This window comes from Chaetodon trifascialis, chromosome 8 (assembly GCF_039877785.1).
Source record: "Chaetodon trifascialis isolate fChaTrf1 chromosome 8, fChaTrf1.hap1, whole genome shotgun sequence".
Taxonomy (NCBI): Eukaryota; Metazoa; Chordata; class Actinopteri; order Chaetodontiformes; family Chaetodontidae; genus Chaetodon; species Chaetodon trifascialis.
Window position 1 is genome coordinate 927,501 of NC_092063.1, and position 25,520 is coordinate 953,020.

General features: G+C 47.4%; 1 protein-coding gene across 3 annotated transcripts in view; it reads right to left on the bottom strand.

The window, feature by feature from the left end:
- magixa (MAGI family member, X-linked a) overlaps positions 1–21,180 on the bottom strand; it is a 33,450-nt gene extending 12,270 nt beyond the window's left edge. For 2 of the 3 annotated variants that reach the window (XM_070967878.1, XM_070967880.1), the window contains exons 1-16: positions 13,778–13,890; positions 11,935–11,986; positions 11,603–11,840; positions 10,813–10,929; positions 9,933–10,052; positions 8,806–8,979; positions 8,199–8,403; positions 7,892–7,962; positions 6,352–6,519; positions 3,908–4,077; positions 3,694–3,787; positions 3,124–3,295; positions 2,177–2,810; positions 1,259–1,322; positions 896–1,090; positions 478–768 (exon numbers count right to left, since the gene is read on the bottom strand). In XM_070967878.1, coding sequence (XP_070823979.1) covers positions 478–768; positions 896–1,090; positions 1,259–1,322; positions 2,177–2,810; positions 3,124–3,295; positions 3,694–3,787; positions 3,908–4,077; positions 6,352–6,519; positions 7,892–7,962; positions 8,199–8,403; positions 8,806–8,979; positions 9,933–10,052; positions 10,813–10,929; positions 11,603–11,840; positions 11,935–11,976 — 2,755 coding nt within the window. In that variant the 5' untranslated portion in view covers positions 11,977–11,986; positions 13,778–13,890. Of the gene's footprint in view, positions 1–477; positions 769–895; positions 1,091–1,258; positions 1,323–2,176; positions 2,811–3,123; positions 3,296–3,693; positions 3,788–3,907; positions 4,078–6,351; positions 6,520–7,891; positions 7,963–8,198; positions 8,404–8,805; positions 8,980–9,932; positions 10,053–10,812; positions 10,930–11,602; positions 11,841–11,934; positions 11,987–13,777; positions 13,891–21,162 lie in introns of those variants that run through there. The other variant, XM_070967879.1, reaches the window with a different exon arrangement.
- Between the last annotated feature and the right edge of the window lie 4,340 nt (positions 21,181–25,520).

Here is a 25,520-nt window from a genome sequence, read left to right on the forward strand (position 1 = left end):
GAGATGGTAGCTTGATGCTAACGATGAGCGAACAACAACAACAAGCTGTGTGTGCTGTTTTTCTCCCACGTCTCTTCAGGCTGCACACACTCGTCCTCTGTCTTCGTGAAGGAGGAACACAGATAACGCAGAGCATTGAAGAGAGGTCAGAGCTGCTGCTCTTTGATGGATCGACATCACAACAAACACCTTCAACAGGACAGAGACTCTGCTGAGACGCAGTGGACACAATGGATGCACTCAGAGCCAGCAGGAAGACGCTCTGCGGCGTCCTCTGAGGATGACTCGTCCATATAGTAAATACGAACAATCCAGACTATTCCTCCAACATCAGCAAGGCAGCTAAATGGTCTGTACCACTGCCTCTGAGCAGAGCAGGTTGGTGTGGATGGAGCTTTACTCCCCCCCCCACTGTGAAAATAATAATATTTGGCCTGTAGTGTAAATAAAACCAAGATTAGATTAACTGCGACTCACCTCCATTTGTCACTTCCTGAGAGGCAATGACGAATCCAAAGCCTTCTCCCGGACGCCTCCTCAGCTCCACCTCCATGGTCTTTACTCCCGCTCTTCCGTCCTTGGCCACTGCTCCCACTGCTCCTCCCCCACCTCCCGCTCTGACTGGGGGAGGCCCACCAGCACTCTCCTCTACTCCCAGCAAATCACGTGGCTCTAAGGTCAGCGTCACAGGAACTGAGTCCAGGAAGCTGGTGCTCTGGATGAGGGCTGAGGCTGGGGGCCCGTTAGGCGTCTGGGCCGGAGGGACTCCTGGAAAACACGGAGGAAAAGGACTGATGGGAGCGGATGGATAAGGAGGACTCTATCAGCGCAGACATGACAAATTCAAGCTCTGCCTTGCTCAAGGGCACGCAGCACAAGGCAGGACTGTGGTTACCTTGGTGGGTTCCTGGGGCTGGTAGGTGTCCCTCCTGGGGACTCTCCAGGGCCAAGCCGGCCTGGGTGAGTGGGGGGACGCCCCCCACCAAGGCACCCGTGGACGGTGAAGGCAAGTCGGCTAAAGTCCGAGGGTGGGATGGGGAGGGGAGGGGCTTGTAGAGGTTGGGGGTGACGAGTGGAGAAGAGATGGGACCTGAGGGAGACAGAAAGTTATGCCAGGAAACAGGACACCCGGTGTCACCTGTAACTCCACTAATGCTTTCATTGATGTCCTATTATCAAATGTCTTTAATTCAGTTGCTACAACTGAGAATCATCCTTGAACAGATTAGAGGGCTTCAGATCTGACGTTCACTTGTACCTCCTCTGTAGACCAGGAGCACTACCTCTCCCTGCTTGGTGTGCTCTTGCAGGACTCTCTGGACCTGAGGAGAGAAATGCACCAATGCTTGTTATTTTGTAAGGGTAGAAATGGAAAGTTATTTGGTGCCCCGTATCCTCATACTGTTTCAGAAGATGTTCCATCCTGTTGTGAGAGTGAAGAGTTCAGTCATCTGGAAGTATTATTCCCTCTAGTTTCATCTTGTCTCTGAGAGGTCATGAAACACAGACCTCTTCAGTTCTGGTACAAAAGGTTTTGCTCATGTTGAAACATCTTCAACTTCATGTCTTCAACACAATTTGCACCTAAATGCCAACTCGTGACACACCTGTGCCTGCTTCAGCGTTGTAAATGAACCCACTAACATGGCAGGACAACCTGTTTGTCTTTTTGACATCCAAAAGGACTGTTCCTTTAGGGGTCGACTCTGAGACTGTGTCGACAGAACAAACCACCGTACGTGAAACTAGTCTTCATGGTTCAACAATGCAACGTCTTAACGCCTCAGGATGTTTCAAACGAAGGGCTTGTCAGTCTTTAACCATCTTTACGATGGTGGAATTGGGGGCAGCTATGTCAATTTTTTACTTTCTGAGACAGACAGTCCGACAATCAACAACTTCATCCATCACTTTTAAACTTGTAAACAAAACACATGAACACCTTCCAGGAGAGACATTTGTACAATTCATGGTGTCGACACTAAAGGAGGCCACTGTAGAGATCCTGTGGATGCAGCCAGCAGGAGGTTGGACAGGAAACACATTCAAATATTTTAGTTCTATGAAACCTACTGAGGCTTTTGGAGTGACATCTTGGCAAGTGAGATTCTGGTTAGCCAATGAGAGTGAAGAATTCAGAATCATTGACCCTGATTGGTTAAGTAACAGTGTTTACCTGGGAGAAGCTGAGGCTCTGTACGTCTGCTCCGTTGATCTTCACTATGGCGTCCCCTGGCTGCAGCGAGGGGCAGTGCCTCCGATCCCAGACCCGCCTCACTACCGCCAGCTGACCTCCTTGCCCCCCCGCTGTTACACTGAACCCAAGCCCCCCACTCTCACTGCGTCCGAGGGCCACTGGTACAAGCTCCCCACCAGGAGCTGAGCCAGATGACCCCGCACCGAGGGGGAGCTCCAGCCCGGAGTTACCCCGGCTGGCTGGGGAGGGCGCTTGGTGATTGGCGGGACAGCCATTGAAGCCGCAGGGTGGGACGTCTCTGGGTGGGGTCAGGGCAAGGGAAGTCTGGGGCATTGGTGGGCGCTGCACGGGGGCACCAGGAGGTGTGGAGGAGGAGCTGGGGTTGTTGGTGGTGGTGGGGCTGGTGGAGTTTTGGAGAAGGCCCGTCTCTGGCTGCGATAGGGGTAGTTTGGACAGAGTGTGAGAGGACGAGGAGGTGATGGGGAGTGTGGAGGAGGAGGTGGGGAGTGTTGACGTAGACAAATCACTCTCTGACGACTTGGAGCTCTGATGGTGGAGGAGGGAGGAGGAGAGGGCAGGGAGAGTGCTGCTGTTGTAGCGAATCAGAGAAGACCTGTGAAGATGAAAAGGGGAGCAGAGGGGAGACACACATGTTCATTTTCAAGAAGATCATTAGAAAGTAAATAAATGACTGCTACTACTACTATTACTACCTGGTCCCAGACCTCAGTCTAACCCCCCCACCACACATCATTCAAACAAAGCTTGTGTTGTTCTTATTGGCTGCTGTTTCTGTGCACGTTCCATCAGTCAGATGTGTAGGTGGGATTAATCGCCTTGCAGCTGTCCAGGGTTTGACAGTCACCTGCGTCAAGGTGTGCTATTGTCGCTAACACTGCTAATGCTAACGCTGAAGCTCCTCTCACCTTCGTGTTCCAGCATTGGACAGGCCACCATCAGAGTCGCTGTGATTGGCTGCTGTCCTCTCTGGAGGGGGTGGTGGACCCAGTGGGGTGTCAGAGGAGGTGGGCGTCGGTGGGCCTGTTAACCCGTTCGTCATTGGCTGAGCAGTGTAGGAGGGTGGAGTCTGGCTCAGTCCTGGATTTTCAAGTGATTCGGTCAGTAATTATCAGTCAGTTAACTGATTGATTATCAAATTAAAAATGAGATAACAGGTGGATCAATATATAGATGAATAATTCATTCTAAAATGTGTGTGTTGAATTCTGTGTAGCCATCAAAGCAGATGTTCACGTTCATATTCATGAAAGGAAGTTTCATAAAAGCAGAATAATAAGATCTTAGTGGATTGATTGGATGTTAATTTAAAACAACAACAAAAAACAAAACAAAAACAAATATTTCTGTGATTGATTTTCCTGGTTTGAAGTGTGACAGCAGGTCACGTCCTCGTCAGCCTTTCTAACTTCAGGGCATTGAACCTGTGAGTCTGATGACGTGGACCTTGAGGCTAACAGACGTGTCATCTTCCTGACCTGGCGTGCTGCCGTTGGCGTCCAGCGGTCGGCTGTAAGTGAGGTGTGTCAGGCTGCGGTTCGCGTTGGGGGGGGGCTCGCTGGGAGTCTGTGGCTGTTGGGGTTAAAAAGTCGGATACGGGGTTAGTGTCTTATTCAGGGTCACTGTTCAGGCAAAATAATGAGCATAGAAATCAGAATAGTAGTAAAACAGTGAATGAAGTATAGTGCGCACCGTCTCCAGGCTCTGTTTGGGACATCCATCGGGGTTATAAAGCATCGGGTATCCCCTCCTCAGCACCACATCCACGCTCTGACCCATCGGCACGGACTTCAGCATCTCCACCACCTCTTTATGGGAGCGACCCAACACGCAGCTGTCATTGATGTAGACCAGGATGTCCGCTGGAGGACCAGAGACCAGGACACACAGTCAGTCTACAGGTTGTTGTATCATAGTCTGACATGTTGTCAGCATGTTGCTCATTGTCGAGGGTGAAAGGACCTGGAGGTGAACAGTCAGACTGCAGACGTGCTGAAGTACAGTGTTGTTCTGGACTATGGCGGTTCACCTCAACTCAAAAGTCAGTCGGTGGTCCGACCCTCAGCTACGCTCACAGTCACATTCACAGTCCAAAGAACGAGATCACAGAAGTGACCAGAATCAGGTGCCTGTCAAAGGACTGCCCCCACAGGTGATGAGAGTCATCAGGTGAGGACGACCAGGTTCAGCCCTCATGTCGGTCAAATCTACCTGTTGTTTTGCTGCATCGTTGCACATAGAACAGCTCAGGACGACAGCGAGCCATACCTGTACGACGCACATCCTGTTTCCTCTGCTCTGAAGTCAGCTGAACTACATGAAGCTGATCAGAGATCTGTTCATCTGTGAGCAGGAAACACACCGTTACACATTAAACTGTTTTTGTGTTGATGTACCCACTTTACGTTAGCTGTACGTTAGTGCTAACAGTGCTTTTCTATTTTTGTTTTTTTCTCTGCTGCTGAAACTCTCAGCTCTCTTTCCCAGGAGATTTCATGAACTGTGTGTGTGTGTGTGTGTGTGTGTGTGTGTGTGTGTGTGTGTGTGTGTGTGTGTGCATGTGTGTGTGTGTGTGTGTGTCTGTTACATTCCTGACTATTTATCCTCAGTGCATGTCAGCAAGTCTGACAGGGAGAGAAAGGAGGCTGTGTGTCGGAAAGATTAAAGAGTGTGTGTATGTGTGTGCGTGTGTGCATGCGTGTGTGTGTGTGTGTGTGTGTGTGTGTGTGTGTGCATGTGTGTGTGTCTGTGTGCATGTGTGCATGTGTGTGTGTGTGGGTGTGTGTGCGTGCGTGCGTGTGTGTGTGCATGTGTGTGTGCGTGTGTGTGTGTGTGCATGTGTGTGTGCGTGTGTGTGTGCGTGTGTGTGTGCATGTGTGTGTGTGTGTGTGTGCGTGTGTGTGCGTGTGTGTGTGCATGTGTGTGTGTGTGTGTGTGCGTGTGTGTGTGCATGTGTGTGTGTGTGCATGCGTGCGTGTGTGTGTATGAGTGTGTGTGCATGTGTGTGTGTGTGTGTGCATGTGTGTGTGAGTGTGTGTGTGTGTGTGCGTGTGTGTGTGTGTGTGTGTGTGTGCATGTGTGTGTGAGTGTGTGTGTGTGTGTGTGTGTGCGTGTGTGTGTGTGTGGATTAGTTGTAGATCATGAGATTGTGTCCCTGAGGAAAATAACCTGAGAACTAAACATAATCCTCCAGAGAGCGAGTGTGTGTTTAAACCTGCGTCCATGTTTCACATCAGCTGAACGTGTCCCAGCGTCTCTGGTCTGTCTGTGCATTTAAGACATGAACTCTTTCACTACAACCACAGGACAGCAGAGCTTTGACAGTGGACATGACTGACTGATTGTCCTCTGACGAGTCAGACAGGTGAGACAGGCCTGACGTGCAGCAGGAGGAATCTTTGTTATCAGAGTCATTCCACGGAAATCCCTCAGATTTCATTGGTTATTATCACCGGACACAGTCATGAACTGAGTGAGGACAGACCGTCCCGCCTGCTGAGTTCACAGCCGTCTGCTCATTGGTCAGTAATAAGACAAACCAGTTCTGTCTGATAAATCAGATCTGGACCGGTCTAGAACAGTGTCCCTGATGCCGGCCCAGTTTTCAGGGTGATCCAGTGGAAAAGAACGATCAGCTGTTCAGCTCGTATCCAGCATCACATCTTCACGATCAGCTGAAGGTCAAAGGTCGTTTCAGCACGATGACGTGAACAGAAACATGACGGAAATCTGTCCAAAACATCAGAATTATCCCTAAAGGACATCGACTCAGCATGGACAACCTTCTGAAACCAGGACACTATTGTCTCAGCAGGTCCAGATCACATGGAAGGCTGTAACCTGATTGGCTGCTGTCTTGTTCTGCAGGATGGACCCCAACACACTTCTCTGACTGTTTGTGAGTATACGTTAAACCTGTGCTGACTCCTGAACCTGCATCATCATGTGTTTTTGTTCCCCAAAATTCTGAATTATTCTAAATTCAGTGGTAGTTTGTTAAAATCAAACCTAAACTCTTTATGAATCACTTCCTGTCCTGACAGTGAGACGTCCCCCAGGTGTGACACCTGTACAAGCTGCCTGGCTGTGTGTAGCTGATGTACTGACAGTAGTACTGGTAGTAGTAGTCTCAGTACCTGTGTTTAGTGCTGGTGGTCCTCCAGGTGTGACACTGTACACCTGTAGAAACTCTCTCGGTCGACTTCCTCCAACGATGTTGAAGCCGAAACCTCGAGGACCTTTGGACAGCCGAGTGTGGATGGAGTAACCCTTCAGCTGACTGGGCTGCTCCGTGAACTCTGGGACTGAGACAGAGGACAGAGACAAGGTCAATGAGAGGACAGCAGAGGACAGGTTAGGACAGCAGAGCGTTTTCTGTCAGAGGACATGAAACCGATTCAGAGGGGTCAGCTGGTCTGGACCAGACATTGTCGAGACCTGCTGCAGTGAAGAGGACACCAGAGACAGTTTGAGGATCTTTATAGGCCAACAAGAGGCAGAGTCGTCATCTTTGGACTGCTAACGACGGCTGGCAAGCTGCCTGACAGCCAACAGCGATGGTCTGGAGGTGTCCACAGCTCTGAACCTGAAGCAGGATGATGGACCACGTCCACAGCTCTGAACCTGAAGCAGGATGATGGACCACGTCCACAGCTCTGAACCTGAAGCAGGATGATGGACCACGTCCACAGCTCTGAACCTGAAGCAGGATGATGGACCACATCCACAGCTCTGAACCTGAAGCAGGATGATGGACCACGTCCACAGCTCTGAACCTGAAGCAGGATGATGGACCACGTCCACAGCTCTGAACCTGAAGCAGGATGATGGACCACATCCACAGCTCTGAACCTGAAGCAGGATGATGGACCACATCCACAGCTCTGAACCTGAAGCAGGATGATGGACCACGTCCACAGCTCTGAACCTGAAGCAGGATGATGGACCACGTCCACAGCTCTGAACCTGAAGAGGCTCTGAAAAGGTTCCCTGGACTCTGGACTAACACGAGTCTTGTTTACTTCATTCATATGTTTTTTGAAGCTCAGTTTGTCATCCAGCCACGAAATCAAAGTATTTCTAATATTTATGCTCATTCCAGAGGGACTGTTGGTTCTCTGGAGAACAACATGCAATATGCATAAATAAATAAATAAATAAAAATAAAAATAATCTGTTTCCTGTTTTTAAGATGGAGGAGGTTAAACTCAAAAACTCAGCTGCAGCAGACTGTGCAGCTGAAGAAGACAAAGAGGAAGATGAGTAGCATAAGACAACAGGATGTTAAAGTGACTCTGTGCTGCCCCCTGCTGGCTTTCAAAATAAAGGTCACATACAGAACCAGGAAGTGAATGTCTCTAATCCTCAGACGTGTGGATCAGTTTAGATTTTACACCAAAAAACAACTTTCAACCAGAAAAAGGTGGTTTAACATTGTCCTCCTCCGTCCTCCTCCGTCCTCCTCCGTCCTCCTCCGTCCTCCTCTGTCCTCCTCCGTCCTCTTGGCTTCTGTAGCCTACTCCGTTGCTATAGAGTAGGCTACACTGACACACACTGTCATTCATATGTCCTACTGCAGGTTTACTATCAATCAATCAATCAATCAATCAATCAATCAATCAATCAATCAATCAATCAATCGATTGATTGATCGATCATTCAGACTAACATACTCACGTTCTGTGCAGGAAGTCGTGTCTTTGCTCTGAGCTCGAGGGTCCAGCCAGCTGGTCGTCTTCGAGTTATGACTGAAAGAGAGACGTCGTCAGCATCAGCATGTCTCTGAAAACACTGAGGTCGCAGTGAATTCTGGGTAATGTAGGAGCAGTGTGATTCATCAGAACCCATTAAGATTTAAAGATAAACTCACCAGAGAAAACATGAAATTTAAGCCTTGAACGAGCTCAGAATCTGCAGCTCAGCTGACACCAAAGTGAAAAATCTGATTATTGATGATCAATCGATCATCATCATCATCACTTACTCGATGTAGTACGGCTCTCCTGAATCACTGAAGGCCATCTCCCAGTTTTCAGGCAGCGGACCTCCTCCTCCTCCTCCTCCTCTTCCTCTACCTGCTCCTCTTACTCCTCCTCCTCCTCCATTCTCTGTTCCCTCCCGACTCCCAGCCGCAGTCTCCCATGATTGGCTGAGAGGCAGAGTGGTGGGCGGGGCTCCGACTGAACCCGCTAACAGAGGGAGAGGTGTGTGTTTGTTAGTTTGATCAACACACACACACACGCACACACTGATCAGCTTCAGTTATTGATCTGATGTGATACACTGTGATCAGCTGACGAGTCGTCGATGACAAACAGCATCGTGTCCTGATCCTGAGCTCAAAGCGAGGACACAGAGCGGAGCGTCTGTCTCTGACTAATGATCTGTGATCAGCAGAAACGACTGCAGAGACCACAGGATGATTATTGATCAGTCACAGCTGATACGAGACGAGACGAGATGCTGCGTCCTGAGCGTTTCTACACGGAGCTGTGATCATGAGACACGGAGGTAAGACATCAATCAGACAATTGAGAGACAGAGTGTGTGTCCCTGTGTGTGTGTGTGTCCCTGTCTGTGCGCACACACACCTGACAGCCCGCTGTCCTCCTCACTGTTGTCTCCTTCCTCCACAGCTTTCTCCAGGTTACTCAGAGATTTGCTCCTCGTCCTGAAGTTCCTCAGCAGGTTTCGGTGTTCCTGGTACGTGATTGGTGGACTCTCTGGACCGATGTGGACTGGACGGGGTGTGCCATAGTAGTTTCCTGTCAACAGAAATATTTACTTTAGCCAAAAATCACAATGTGAATGTCTACATCTTAATATGAACAAAGTTAATTATTGAAAACAGAGCTGAAAATAAAAAAAATAAAAACCAGAACAGACAAATAATTTAGGAGGTTTTGGACCAATCAGCAGTCGGTTCATCTGTCACTCTCTGAAAAGACGTTTGGGGTGTTGAGAGACATGAACGTGTGAATTCAGTTTCTATTTCAGTCTCATTAATCCCTTCAGATTAACACAGCAGAGGGACGTCGTGGGTTAAAGGGAGACATGGACGAGGACAGGGGAGGCAGGTTTGCTGTTTGAAGGATTAGAGACAGAAAATCCTCTTTTCCTCCTAAACGCCGTTAAAAAGTCGCCTCGCTCAGGGCATGAAAACACTGAGCCACGTCGATGATGAAGACCACTGACGAAGGCCTTCCATCGTCCGTCCGGCGTGATCTGAAGGAGCTGCCTGGATTTAAGGCAGCTGGGCTTTGATTTTGGAGAGAGATACTTGGATTTACCATATTTCCTCAAATACAGGCCAGTCCCAAATACAGGCCAGTCCCAAATACAGGCCAGTCCCAAATACAGGCCAGTCCCAAATACAGGCCAGTCCCAAATACAGGCCGGGCCAGAAACAGGATGAAGTCCTGGTTTCAATTAAACACGATGTTCGTTTCCAGCTCCTAAAGTTCATGTTCAGCAACATAATCAGTTTCAGACCCTGCAGGCGTTTGTGTGTCAGTGACTGTCAGTGTGTATTCTATAGTAACACACAAATACCACAAGAGGGCAGTAGCAGCATGTGAAGTACTGCATACAGTAACTGTGAGCTGAAATGGTTTGGAGCCGTTTTGAACTCCTTTAAAGTAGAAAAGAGCTGATTTCAACCAAACAGATCAACAGACTGATTGTTCTGTTCGTCGTGGGTGCGTTTGTTTTACCACACCTTTGAACTTGCCGCTCTCCAGCAGAGCCCCGGACTCCTCCAGAGAGAAAAACTCCTCAATGGACACAAAGTTGTAGTCGACGCCTGAAATCTCTCCGTCTCGAGGCTGCCGGGTCGTACCTGCGGGGGGGACACCGTGATGTCATCACAGAGGGACAGAGAGTCGGCCAATCACAGACAAGGGACTCCAACAGAGAACGGTAACCACTGAACATCCAGACATGAAAGGATACACTCTGTGTGTGTGTGTGTGTGTGTGTGTGTGTGTGTGTGTGTGTGTGTGTGTCTGTGTGTGTGTGTGTGTGTGTGTAAACTTCAGTATATTTCCCCTGTTGATAACCAGACTCAACCTTCACTCAACTTTTCCACTCAGTGTGACCTACGGCGTGCACACACACATGCGCGCACAGTTTAAATAGCACAGACTCGTTTGGTCCACTTCCTGTAATCATTAACAGAGTTAATCTTCACTCCAACACTTCACTGAAGGAGGAGGAAACAAACCTGCTTTCATCAGTTAATCAGTCGATCGATCAATCAATCAATCAGATTGATACAATAATCACTGTAAACTGGAACCAGTGTAAAATAAACTGTATTACTTCAAAATCTGAAAATGTTTTATTTAACAGACAGTGTATGAGTGATTGAGTGAGTGTGTGTATGCATGTGTGTGTGTGTGTGTGTGTGTGTGTGTGTGTGTGTGTGTGTGTGTGTGTGTGTTACAACTGGTTTCACTTTGACTTCTTGTCGATTTACATTTATGACTCGTAGAACTACAGAGCTGCTCAGTGTTCAGAGTTAAAGGAATGTGTGTGTGAGCAGGTGTGTGAGCAGGTGTGTGTGTGAGCAGGTGTGTGTGTGAGCAGGTGTGTCTTACAGGGCACGGCTCGCAGGTACAGGTTCTCTCTGATGAGCTGCTGCAGCTGACTGTCCATGGAGCCCGGAGTGAAACACTTACTGAGGTACAACCTGAGGTCCTTACAGAGAGACGAGCCTGACGCACACACACATGCACACACGCACGCACGCACGCACGCACGCACACACACACACACACACACACACATGCGCGCGCACACACACACACACGCACGCACGCACGCACACACATGCGCGCGCACACACACACGCACACACACGCACATACACAGGATATGATGTCATAGTGATGTCATCAGACTACAAACATCACATCTCTGCTGCTCAGATCTGTTTTTAATCTGTCCTCACAACAAGAACTGTTGTATAAAAGAAACATCTGTCTTTACTGCCCTCGTCTGTTTTTACTGTCCTCGTCTGTCTTTACTGTCCTCTGAGGTCTTTACTGCCCTCGTCTGTTTTTACTGTCCTCGTCTGTCTTTACTGTCCTCTGCATGTCCTCGTCATGGCGCTCCATCAGTTAAAAGTTGCTCACTGAGCTGCTCAGAGACTTTCTGTCAAATCTGCCTTCCAATCTTCCTGGAAATCATTTTTTGTCCTTCTCAGCCTCCGTCACATGTTACACACTCAGCTGCTGGCCTTCAAAATAAGAGTCCAGAGCTGCATGAAGATTATTTTCTCCATCAATCAATGAAGCACTTCACCCATAAAACGTCTGAAAATGTCCGTCTTACTGTCACAGAGTCCAGTGTCTCATCAGACAGAGAGTTTGAAACATGTCCACTGACCTGGTGAGACAGTCTTGATCCTGATTGGATGAGGACAGGAGTTGAGGACTCCTCTGACATCACCCAGAGTCATTCCTAAAACAGGCGTCCCCCCGATCTCTAAGATGATGTCGCCCACGGTGGCCCCACCCCCATGGGCCGCCGTGACGAACGGGAACTCGCCGTAGTCGGCCCCGCCTCCAATGGCCAGACCCAGCTCTCCGGAGCCACCACCCAGCGGGACGAAGCTCTCCTGGACCTGAGGAGTCAAAGAAGACGGAGGACGGACGGTGACGTGAAGGCTGGACAGAGACAGCTCAGAGTTTCAGCAGGTGTTTCACCTTCATCGTTACCTTCGAGCGCCAGTGCAGCTTCTTCACTGTCGCTTTAGACATGGCGGCCGAGCTGCAGACAGGAAGACACGCACATGTTACTGAGCATGCTCGCACACACGTGCAGACACGCACACACACACACACAGACACACACACACACACACACACTTTTTGCTTGCCTCATATTTACACTGACTCTGAATTTAATGATGTTCTTCATCACTGCAGCAAAGAGTATCGCAGCAGTGACACTCACACCTGTTCACACCTGTTCACACCTGTTCACACCTGTTCACACCTGATGTGGGACAGTTCAGGACATGAAAGTTAGCATGTTAAACAGAGGTCTTCTTCACCTCCTCATGTTCCTTCTTGCTTCCTCATTAGGAAGCTTCCTCAGTTCCTAACTGGACGCTCTCCAGCTACGAAGCATTTCACCTCATTGACTCCTCACTCAGAGGCTTCTTTACCCTCTCGTTTCCTCATAAGGATACTTCTTTGACTCCTCATCACCTCACTAGAAAACATCTTTTTCCTCACAAGGAAGCTTCCTCAGACCCCACAGCAGCAGTCAGTGATGAAGAGTGCGATCAGCAGTCAGCGATGAAGAGTGCGGTCAGCAGAGCTGCACAGAACACTTCCTGTGTTCTCCCAGTGTTTGGGACCAGTTCCTCCATCAGCTCATCCACTCTGCTTCATCTGAGAGAGCAGCAGATGGTGGCAGACAGCAGGGAGCCACACACATACACACACACACACACACACACACACACACACACACACACACACACACACACACATTCCATACAAACACAAACAGGCAAACCAGCCACTGACACCATTTCATTTATACACAATCAGACCCGCAGGGACACACACACACACACACACACACACACACACACACACACACACACACACACACACACACACACACACTGCTAGACGCTGTGTGTTAAATATGCATGAGCATATGTGAAGGTGGGAGGCAGTGAAGACACAAACAAACGTCCCTGAGCAGCGTCTCCAACGGTCTGAGACACGATGAAGGAAGTTTTCTACAAAGTCCTGACGTGATGAGGAACGAGAGGAGGTGAAGGAGGTGAAGGAGCGAGAGGAGGTGAAGGAGGTGAACGAACGAGAGGAGGTGAAGGAGGTGAAGGAACGAGAGGAGGTGAAGGAGGTGAAGGAATGAGAGGAGGTGAAGGAACGAGAGGAGGTGAAGGAATGAGAGGAGTAAGGATCATTTCTGGCCAGTAAGAAGGCAGCAAGCATCCCAGTTATGTATCAAGGAGGTGAAACAATGTCTAGTTGGGAATCCAGGAGTAATTAGGAAGAGAAGGAGGTGGAGGAAAGTAAACAAGAGGAACATCACGAGGTAAAGCTGCGTCCTCGTTAGGCCTTGAGGACCCGAGGACTCGCTGTGAGTGGCTGTGGAGGTGTCCTGTCTGTGTCTCCGTCACAGACAGACAGACAGACAGACAGACAGACAGACAGACAGACAGACAGACAGGACGTGCAGTGACACTTGTCTCAGCTGGAGGTCGACGTGCTTCCATTAACACTTCATTAACACATGCTCACTCGCCCCGGCTCTCTCTCTGTCACTTCCTGTCTGTCAGCTCACTCACTTCAGTCGTCTCAACCGTCAAAATAAAAGACTTTTACATGCCTGTACAGAGTGTGTGCATGTGTGTGTGTGTGTGTGTGTGTGTGTGTATGTGTGTGTGTGTGTGTGTGTGTGTGTGCATGCATGTGTGTGTGTGTGTGTGTGTGTGTGTGTTACCTCACAGACAGGTGCTGTGTTGGTGTGTATGTATGTGTGTGTGTGTGTGTGTGTGTGTGTGTGTGTGTGTGTTACCTCACAGGCAGGTGCTGTGTGTTGGTGTGTGTTCAGCCTTCATGTCCAGGTGATCTCAGTGTTTCTGTGGTTTCTCCTCTTTCTCTCGTGTCTCTCGCACTTCGTTTCTCACTGTTCTTCCTCCCTCTCTCTCTCTTCCTCCCTCTCTCTCTCTTCCTCCCTCTCTCTCTTGCTTTTCCTCTCAGTGTCTCCCGCCCTCTCTCACCCTCTCTCGCCCTCACCCTCTCTCTCTCTCTCTGATAAGCCTGGTCAGAGTACAAAGTGTGATGTAAGTCAGAGTGTGTTTAGGGAGTGGACTTCATGACTCTTTATGTACGCTGTTCAAAGGAAAATGAGTGTGTGTGTGTGTGTGTGTGCGTGCGCGCGTGCGTGTGTGTGTGTGTGTGGTTTCAATCTATGCTCTCCATGTGTCAATCAAACACCTGAGTGACCTCCAGTGACTGTTGACATTAAGGTGGGTGGAGCTGTGATCGGACATGCAGGCAGGAACCACCACGGCTGACTGTGATTGGCTCATACACCTGTCAGTCGAGACAATGGATGGAATGTTGACTGAAGCCTCAGACTGACAGAAGAAGAAGAAGAAGAGGCTCAGTGATCAGACCTTTTCTTCATCCCGTGAACATCAACGTGCTTCACCTCCTGAACAATGACTCAGTGATCCTGATTCACAGTCACTCGTTCATGCGCTCTGAATGGACGGAGAGTCGGAGGGTCCAAACCCGACGAGCTAGCGTAGCATTAGCTGTGTGAAGTGCAGATGTTCTGCCGTCGGTCGGCCCATGACACCCATCTGCTGTCATCAGCTCTGCTGCTGCTGTGCTATCGGACAGTTAGCGGTCCGGCTAGCTCGGAGGTCACTGAGGCTGACTTTGACGAGCGCGTTGGGCGGCTCGTTAGCAGTTAGCTCACCTGCTGCAGTCCATCATGAACTTGACGTGTGAGTCGTGGCTGCGTCACGCGGTGGTTTGAACGTTTCTCATTTTAATGAAGCTTGTCTCGTTCTTTGACATCAGCCTGCTGCCGTCGTCTGAAGGTTGAAGCGGCGCCCTGGCGGAGGAAACAGAAGCAGGTCATTGACCTTGTTGTCATCGTGTCGTCAGACCAAGCAGCCGTCCACACCTCAGCGCAGGCCGTCAGTCCACCACGGGTCCAGATCTGTCCCGACGTCCAGGAAGCACCGAGCTGTCAGCGTGCAGCTGGTCGACAAATAGAAGCTTCAGTCGTTCTTCGTGGAACCGGTGGTTCTTCTCTGCACGCCGTCGTGTTCAGGAGACCGACTGGATTATTGTGCTGAGTGGGATTAAAGAGCACAGCCTGCGATAGGTTTAATCTGTGAGGTGTTTTATTCTGATGAGTCAGATTTAAACCCTCCAAAAGAAGGAAACCAGCACAGACGGACCACAGAGAAAATCTCCCAGCATGCCCTGTGTGATGATAATGATGATGATGATGATGATGATGATGATGATGATGATGATGATGATGATGATTTGATGCTGTTTGTAATCAAGCATGATGGATTTTGATTTGATGGTTCAGTTTGATTAATGGCAGATTTCAAAGGATGAACAATGCCATGATCTGATATTCAACATCAGGAAGCAGCGGCTTCATCCAACAACGTCAACAAGCTAAGAAGCTAACAGGCTAAGAAGCTAACAGGCTAACAGGCTGACAAGCTAACAGGCTAAGAAGCTAACAGGCTAAGAAGCTAAACAGGCTGACAAGCTAACAGGCTAAGAAGCTAACAGGCTGACAAGCTAACAGGCTCGCTCGAATCGTCCTTTCACTCAGGAAGTTTCCTCGCTGAGTGAAGTGACCTGAGGCGTGAGCGGCAGCCATGATGAGAGCGCTTTGAATGCTCGACGTGCTCGTGTCTCTCATTTCCCTCAGAGACAGCAGACACTTACTGTGTTTTACTGTGTTTTACTGTGTTTGTTTTACTGTGTTTTAATATGTTTTACTGTGTTTTAATGTGTTTTACTGTGTTTGTTTTACTGTGTTTTAATGTGTTTTAATGTGTCTTAATTTGTTTTACTGTGTTTTAATGTGTTTTACTGTGTTTGTTTTACTGTGTTTTAATGTGTTTTAATGTGTCTTAATGTGTTTTACTGTGTTTGTTTTACTGTGTTTTAATGTGTTTTACTGTGTATGTTTTACTGTGTTTTAATGTGTTTTACTGTGTTTGTTTTACTGTGTTTTAATGTGTTTTAATGTGTCTTAATGTGTTTTACTGTGTTTGTTTTACTGTGTTTTACTGTGTTTTACTGTGTTTGTTTTACTGTGTTTTACTGTGTTTTACTGTGTTTGTTTTACTGTGTTTTAATGTGTTTTACTGTGTTTGTTTTACTGTGTTTTAATGTGTTTTACTGTGTTTGTTTTACTGTGTTTTACTGTGTTTTAATGTGTTTGTTTTACTGTGCTTTGTGTTTTAATGTGTTTTACTGTGTTTTAATTTGTTTGTTTTACTGTGTTTTAATGTGTTTGTTTTACTGTTTCAATATGTTTTACTGTGTTTGTTTTACTGTGTTTTAATGTGTTTTACTGTGTTTTAATGTGTTTTACTGTGTTTGTTTTACTGTGTTTTAATGTGTTTGTTTTACTGTGCTTTGTGTTTTAATGTGTTTTACTGTGTTTTAATGTTTTTTTTTACTGTGTTTTAATGCGTTTTACAGTATTTTAATGTGTTTGTTTTACTGTGTTTTAATGTGTTTTAATGTGTTTTACTGTGTTTTAATGTGTTTTGTGTTTTACTGTGTTTGTTTTACTGTGTTTTAATGTGTTTTACTGTGTTTTAATGTGTTTTAATGTGTTTGTTTTACTGTGTTTTAATGTGTTTTAATGTGTCTTAATTTGTTTTACTGTGTTTTACTGTGTTTTAATGTGTTTGTTTTACTGTGTTTTACTGTGTTTGTTTTACTGTGTTTTAATGTGTTTTACTGTGTTTGTTTTACTGTGTTTTACTGTGTTTTACTGTGTTTGTTTTACTGTGTTTGTTTTACTGTGTTTTACTGTGTTTGTTTTACTGTGTTTTAATGTGTTTTACTGTGTTTGTTTTACTGTGTTTGTTTTACTGTGTTTTACTGTGTTTGTTTTACTGTGTTTTACTGTGTTTTACTGTGTTTGTTTTACTGTGTTTGTTTTACTGTGTTTTACTGTGTTTGTTTTACTGTGCTTTGTGTTTTAATGTGTTTTACTGTGTTTGTTTTACTGTGTTTTACTGTGTTTTACTGTGTTTGTTTTACTGTGTTTGTTTTACTGTGTTTTACTGTGTTTGTTTTACTGTGTTTGTTTTACTGTGTTTTACTGTGTTTGTTTTACTGTGCTTTGTGTTTTAATGTGTTTTACTGTGTTTTAATGTTTTTTTTACTGTGTTTTAATGTGTTTTACTGCATTTTAATGTGTTTTAATGTGTTTTACTGCGTTTTACAGTATTTTAATGTGTTTGTTTTACTGTGTTTTTCTGTGTTTTAATGCATTTTACTGTGTTTTAATGTGTTTTACTGTGTTTGTTTTACTGTGTTTTAATGTGTTTTACTGTGTTTGTTTTACTGTGGTTTACTGTGTTTTACTGTGTTTGTTTTACTGTGTTTTACTGTGTTTTAATGTGTTTTACTGTGTTTTAATGTGTTTTAATGTGTTTGTTTTACTGTGGTTTACTGTGTTTTAATGTGTTTTAATGTGTTTTACTGTGTTTGTTTTACTGTGTTTTACTGTGTTTTACTGTGTTTTAATGTGTTTTACTGTGTTTTAATGTGTTTTACTGTGTTTGTTTTACTGTGGTTTACTGTGTTTTACTGTGTTTTAATGTGTTTGTTTTACTGTGTTTGTTTTACTGTGTTTTAATGTGTTTTACTGTGTTTTAATGTGTTTGTTTTACTGTGTTTGTTTTACTGTGTTTTAATGTGTTTTACTGTGTTTTAATGTGTTTGTTTTACTGTGGTTTACTGTGTTTTAATGTGTTTTACTGTGTTTTAATGTGTTTTAATGTGTTTGTTTTACTGTGTTTGTTTTACTGTGTTTTAATGTGTTTTACTGTGTTTTAATGTGTTTGTTTTACTGTGTTTTAATGTGTTTTACTGTGTTTTAATGTGTTTTACTGTGTTTTAATGTGTTTTAATGTGTTTGTTTTACTGTGTTTGTTTTACTGTGTTTTAATGTGTTTGTTTTACTGTGTTTGTTTTACTGTGTTTTAATGTGTTTTACTGTGTTTTAATGTGTTTGTTTTACTGTGGTTTACTGTGTTTTAATGTGTTTTTCTGTGTTTTAATGCGTTTTACTGTGTTTCGATGCGTTCTCTGTGCCATCTGCGGCTTCAGCAGCAGCTCTGTGCTGAAGGGACGGCACAAGTTGGTCGGAGGGAAAATGAAAACGTTGGAAGGAACAAATAATTAATGTGAGAGCGGAGTTTTGAGACTCGGCCGCTCTGAGGACTCAGGTCAAATGTGGGTCAGTCCATGTTTGTGTGGACGTTGACTGTGGCCTCGTTCTCTTTGTTTCTCTGTCTGACTGTATGTAACCTAGATCTCATCCTGTGTGTGTGTGTGTGTGTGTGTGTGTGTGTGTGTGTGTGTGTGTGTGTGTGTGTGTGTGTGTGTGTGTGTGTGTGTGTGTGTGTCTCTAATGAGGCTCCAGATCTTCAGACTCTGCACTTTAAACCACTCTGACACTGGATCACAGCAGTAATGCCAAACGGTCAAAGCGGGTCAGCTGACAGGAAGTGACATCATTCTTCTCACTGAAAGCATCGCTGTTGGTCAAAGGTCTTCACTCATCACCTGGTCCTAAACACACCTGTGCTGACTCCCCACCCGCCAATCAGGACACAGCATCCATCAGGTCCGTCCAGCTCAGACTGGAGGAGTTTGATTGAAGGTGTTCAGTGTTTGTCCTCTCTGTGTCCACACGTCTGATTCAGTGAATGATGTCCAGGTAGAGGCATGCTGTCTTCACTTAGAGACTGTTTGTCCAGAGGAGGACAGAGGACGGACAGAGAGCTTCATCACCTGAAGATCAACATCAGCTCAACCAATCAGCTTCAAACACGGACGCTGCTGCAGAGACGCTGCAGACTGTCAATGACAGCAGAAGATCTGAACCATCAGACCCTGATCCAGGATCAGACCAGGACACAGTCTGTCCTCCAGGTCCTGGATCACGTCAGCTGCTCCGTCCCCATCTCATCTGAGGATGTTTAGTCAAAGACAACAAACGGTGAAGCATCAAGTCTTTTTACTCTTCTTCAGCAGGTTGTCGGCGCTGTGTGAGAGCGTCAGCATCAAACATCAGTCAGACAAGACGAACACAGACTCCGGCTCCTCTGGGAGTTGTAGTTTTTCACATCAAAGATCTACGCATCAGCAGACTGAACCCAACCAGCGATGAATGAGACTCTTCTTCAAAGCAAACAGCTGCTGCTACAGGTTCACCTACGGTAGAAAACACACACACTCACACACACACACACACACACACACACATACACACACTCTGTCTTCTTCCTTCTCCTCCTCCTCTTCTTCTCTGCGATAACAAAGCAGCGTCTGTCTAATCAGCGGTATCAGACTCTGAAACTAAACACTGATTCTTCTTCTCTCATTCTTCATCCACCCAGCAGGCGGAGGTCAGAGGTCGCTGCACCCTGACAGGAGGGAGCATGTGAGTCTGGAAACATGAGGATGATGAAGAGGAAGAGGAGGGAGGCTGCTGTCTGGAAACACTGAGTGTCTCTGACAGCAGCTGTCGGTCTGAATCTCTGAGAGCCTGCAGATACGCGGGTGGCGTCTGACGACATCATCACCACACAGGGCTGATTGTGATGATGTCATCAAACACAGGAAACGCTGCAGACCCTCTAGAGGGTCGAAGGTCACGTGACCAATGGGGCGTAGAGCGTTAATGCGTTAGCAGTGTCCAACGGCGGGTTGGACAAAGATGTAAAGGAGGTTTTATTTTGAAAGAGTTCAGAGGTCTGACCTCAGCAGGAAGTGATTCTCTGTTGTCTGACAGCAGAGACGTTCCTGCTGGGCGAAGCGTGCCGCCCTGATGGAGGTCACCTGGCTGTCAGGTGTCTTCAGTGCTCACCTGTGCGTTACAGGAAGTGGAAGAGTTCAGGGCCTGAAGCTCTACGTGGGAACTTTCTGCTCTGCTGAAGTTTGAATGAACAAGCAGAACACACGTGACATCGACCAGGCCGAAGCTCCATCCTAAAGTACTGTCACAACCCCAATCCAAGTACTACTGCAGTAAAAGTATGACCAGCAGTGAGCTGAAGTATGAAAAGTAAAAGTACTCCTTGTGCAGAACGGCTCCTTTCAAAGTACTACTTCAACATGAAACCAGATGTTTCTGTTTCCTGACAGCATTTTCATGGAGTTTGTCAACGGAAAGCCAGTTGTGTACTTTGTGTACTTGTACTGCATCACACCAACATGTCATGTTTCTGTAGTAACTGTGTCAGATAATTGTAATTTTGTAAGTACTTAAGTGCAGTAAATGTGCTCCTCCTGTGTGTAGCACCTCCTCTGAGGACACACTAAGCCCCGCCTCCTGATAATCAATCACCTCTGATCAAACATGTGACATCAGAACAAAACGTCCTTTCTGACATGTGTATGTACTGCCTGTGAGTACTGAGTACACACATGAAGTACCTCCTGATCACACGCTCATCAATGCACCTCTGGCTGGAGCCTGCCCCTCCTCTCTCACAAACACCTACTGTAAGAAATCCTGTGTTTTCAGGTGTTCCTCCTCCTTCTTCCTGATAAGTCACCTCCTCACTGAGAGTTCATACATCATAACATATGTTAACAAGCTGCTCCTCAGTAGTAAAAGCCCTCAGATACACCATCTCCACCTGCCTCCACCCTCATGAACACAGCAGCTCCTCTGCTCAGTGTGCTCCCATCATAAGCTGCTCCTCCTGTGAACCTCCTCCTCCTCCTCGGCGGTCAGAGCAGACAAAGAGCGCAAGAGTAGCGCAGATCCAGCTGCTGGCCACCATGTAAACACACACACACACACACACACACACACACACACACACGGTGTCACCTCATCCACTCACACTGATCCAAGAGCAGCTGCTGCTGCTTCTCTGTTTTACACGGTGACAGATGAGACCATCAGGTACACACACACACGCACACGGTGGTGGAGGTGGAGGTGCTGATGGAGGCCGACAGTCCGCTGCTCCTCCGCCGGGCAGCAGCTGCATGTGTCGGCTGTGAATGTGCTGACGGTGCCGTTTGTACCTGCAGGAGAAAAACACTCCGACAAACCGGGTTTCTCGGTCAAAACGGCCGAGAACGCGCCCGCTCTGAGCCTCGCGCCTCGTGCCTCACTAACGGAAAACAAACCGGGGGCTCGGGCTTCCTTACCTTCATATTTCCTGCCGTTTCTCCGCTGGTCCAGCCCGCGCGTCCTGTCCTCTGCTGGAGATCCTCTCCGGGCTTTTAGTGTATTGATCGCTCCCTCGGTGCTACTGCTGCGTGCGTGCGCGTGAGCGTGCGTGACAGTGGGCGCGTGCACGCGTGACAGTGCGTGATGTCCACTGCAGGTAAAAACGCAAAGCGCTGAAAGGTGGAAGCTCACACACACATACACACGTGCACGCCCGCCCGCGCGTGTGGTGCCCGCAGGTAGCTGTGCAGCAGCAGCTTAATGGCGCTTTACTACACACAGAAGGCAGTGACGAGTTAACGTCGCTCTACCATCCTCCCTCTCTCTCATGAGGCAATGAGGAAAGAGGGTGATGATAAAGGACGTGTGTGCGTGCGTGCGTGCGCGCGCGTACGTGGGGGGGGGGCACCAGGAAGGAAAAAGGAAGGAAGTGAGAGAGAAAGAGCTCCACCTTCAGAGGGAGGAGTCTGCGTGATGATGGGGGTATTCAGGGTAATAGGCTGACATCAGCCTGAGTGTGCGTGCGTGCGTGCGTGCGTGTGTGTGTGTGTGTGTAATGGACACACAGCGATGGACACACACGTGGACAAATGAGATCAATAAATCATAATAATGCTGAATTTGAGTCACAAAGTTTTTCAGGTGACAGACGTTCAAAGATGACACACGTCACACACCCACTGACACACACCCACTGACACACACCCACTGACACACACCCACTGACACACACTCACTGACACACACTCACTGACACACGCTCACTGACACCCACTGACACACACCCACTGACACACACGTCACACGCTCACTGACACACACTCACTGACACGCGCTCACTGACACACACGTCACACACCCACTGACACACACTCACTGACACACACTCACTGACACACGCTCACTGACACCCACTGACACACACCCACTGACACACACTCACTGACACACACGTCACACGCTCACTGACACACACTCACTGACACACGCTCACTGACACACACTCACTGACACACACGTCACACGCTCACTGACACACACTCACTGACACACGTCACACTCACTGACACACGCTCACTGACACACGTCACACGCTCACTGACATACACACACGTCACACGCTCACTGACACACATTCACTGACACACACATCACACGCTCACTGACACACACTCACTGACACACACGTCACACGCTCACTGACACACGTCACACGCTCACTGACATACACACACGTCACACGCTCACTGACACACACGTCACATGCTCACTGACACACGTCACACGCTCACTGACATACACACACGTCACACGCTCACTGACACACACACACGTCACACACTCACTGACACACGTCACACACTCACTGACACACACTCACTGACACACTCACTGACACACACTCACTGACACACTCACTGACACACACTCACTGACACACGCTCACTGACACACACGTCACACGCTCACTGACACACACTCACTGACACACGCTCACTGACACACACGTCACACGCTCACTGACACACACTCACTGACACACGTCACACACTCACTGACACACACTCACTGACACACGTCACACACTCACTGACACACACACATGCTCACTGACACACACTCACTGACACGTCACACGCTCACTGACACACACACATGCTCACTGACACACACACGTCACACGCTCATTGACACACACTCACTGACACACACACATGCTCACTGACACACACACGTCACACGCTCACTGACACACACTCATTGATACACGTCACACACCCACTGACACACACTCATTGATACACGTCACACACCCACTGACACACACTCATTGACACACGTCACACACTCACTGACACACACTCACTGACACACGTCACACACTCACTGACACACACACATGCTCACTGACACACACTCACTGACACATGTCACACGCTCACTGACACACACATGTCAACAGCTCACTGACACACACTCACTGACACACAACACACACACACGTCACACGCTCACTGACACACGCTCACTGACACACGCTCACTGACACACACTCACTGACACACACATGTCAACAGCTCACTGACACACACTCACTGACACACAACACACACACACGTCACACGCTCACTGACACACGCTCACTGACACACGCTCACTGACACACACTCACTGACACACACGTCACACGCTCACTGACACACACTCACTGACACACGTCACACACTCACTGACACACACTCACTGACACACGTCACACACTCACTGACACGTCACACGCTCACTGACACACACACATGCTCACTGACACACACACGTCACACGCTCATTGACACACACTCACTGACACACACTCACTGACACACGTCACACGCTCACTGACACACACACATGCTCACTGACACACACACGTCACACGCTCATTGACATACATGTCACGTGCTCACACACACGTCACACGCTCACTGACACACACTCACTGACACACACACATGCTCACTGACACACACACGTCAACAGCTCACTGACACACACTCACTGACACACGTCACACGCTCACTGACACACACTCATTGATACACGTCACACACCCACTGACACACACTCATTGACACACGTCACACACTCACTGACACACGTCACACACTCACTAACACACACTCATTGACACACGTCACACACTCACTGACACACGTCACACGCACACTGACACACACTCACTGACACACGTCACACACTCACTGACACACACACACATGTCACACGCTCACTGACACACACTCACTGACACACGTCACACACTCACTGACACACACACACATGTCACACGCTCACTGACACACACTCACTGACACACGTCGCACGCTCACTGACACGTCTGTGAAAGGGTGAGTCTTCACCTGTCGCTCTGCTTATGTCTCTCTGCTCACCTTTGTCTCTGCTCACCTGTCTGTCTGCTCACCTGTCTCTCTCTCCTCAGCAGACATTGGCTGTGATGCAGTTTTGTCTCTTGTCATCTTTAAGGAGAAGAAGAGATTTCCTGTCTCTCGTCATGTCCTTCTGGGGTCTCACTGTGGACACACATCTCTGCTGAAACACCTGGAGACTCTGTTGGTGAGGATGTCAGTCCTGGTGACAGGTGTCCTCCCCTGGACACGGGCGTCCTAACAGTTGTCAGTAAGACAAAGACTGGATGTCATTTAAAAACAGAGACTCAAAGAAGTCACGGTCCCTCGTGTCCTCAATTGTCCTTTGAAGTGTTTGAGGTCCTCCTAGTCCACGACCTGTTATTGACACAATGCCAAAGGTTTGTTTTTTAAGGACGTGAAGAAGGAAATAAAATATACAAACAAAGAACAGAACAAAGGAATGTTCTCCACACAGAACAAAGAAAGGTTCTTCAGACAGAACAAAGAAAGGTTCTTCAGACAGAACAAAGAAAGGTTCTCCACACAGAACAAAGAAATGTTCTCCACACAGAACAAAGAAAGGTTCTCCTCACAGAACAAAGAAAGGTTCTTCAGACAGAACAAAGAAAGGTTCTTCAGACAGAACAAAGAAAGGTTCTCCACACAGAACAAAGAAATGTTCTCCACACAGAACAAAGAAAGGTTCTCCTCACAGAACAAAGAAAGGTTCTTCAGACAGAACAAAGAAAGGTTCTCCTCACAGAACAAAGAAAGGTTCTTCAGACAGAACAAAGAAAGGTTCTCCACACAGAACAAAGAAAGGTTCTCCACACAGAACAAAGAAATGTTCTTCAGACAGAACAAAGAAAGGTTCTCCACACAGAACAAAGAAATGTTCTCCTCACAGAACAAAGAAAGGTTCTCCACACAGAACAAAGAAAGGTTCTCCACACAGAACAAAGAAATGTTCTCCTCACAGAACAAAGAAAGGTTCTCCACACAGAACAAAGAAAGGTTCTCCACACAGAACAAAGAAAGGTTCTCCTCACAGAACAAAGAAATGTTCTCCTCACAGAACAAATAAAGTCAGAACTCTTTAAATTACTCTTTAAAGTACTCCTGTACTGTCTGCTAAAGTGTTTCTGCTCCACAGTCTCTGATAACAAAGGTCTTAAGTTAGTGTGATGGAGACACACACACACACAGGATGATGAAGTGATCATCAGGCTTCATATGACAGCAAACAGAGAGAGACATTAATGGACCTGTAAGTGTGTGTGTGTGTGTGCATCATTTAACTTTCTGTTGTCTGTAATAACACATCCATCCATTTTCTATACCGACTATCCCTTTCGGGGTCGCGGGGGGGCTGGAGCCTATCCCAGCTGTCAACAGCCGAGAGGTGGGGTACGCTGCCAACCAAAGAC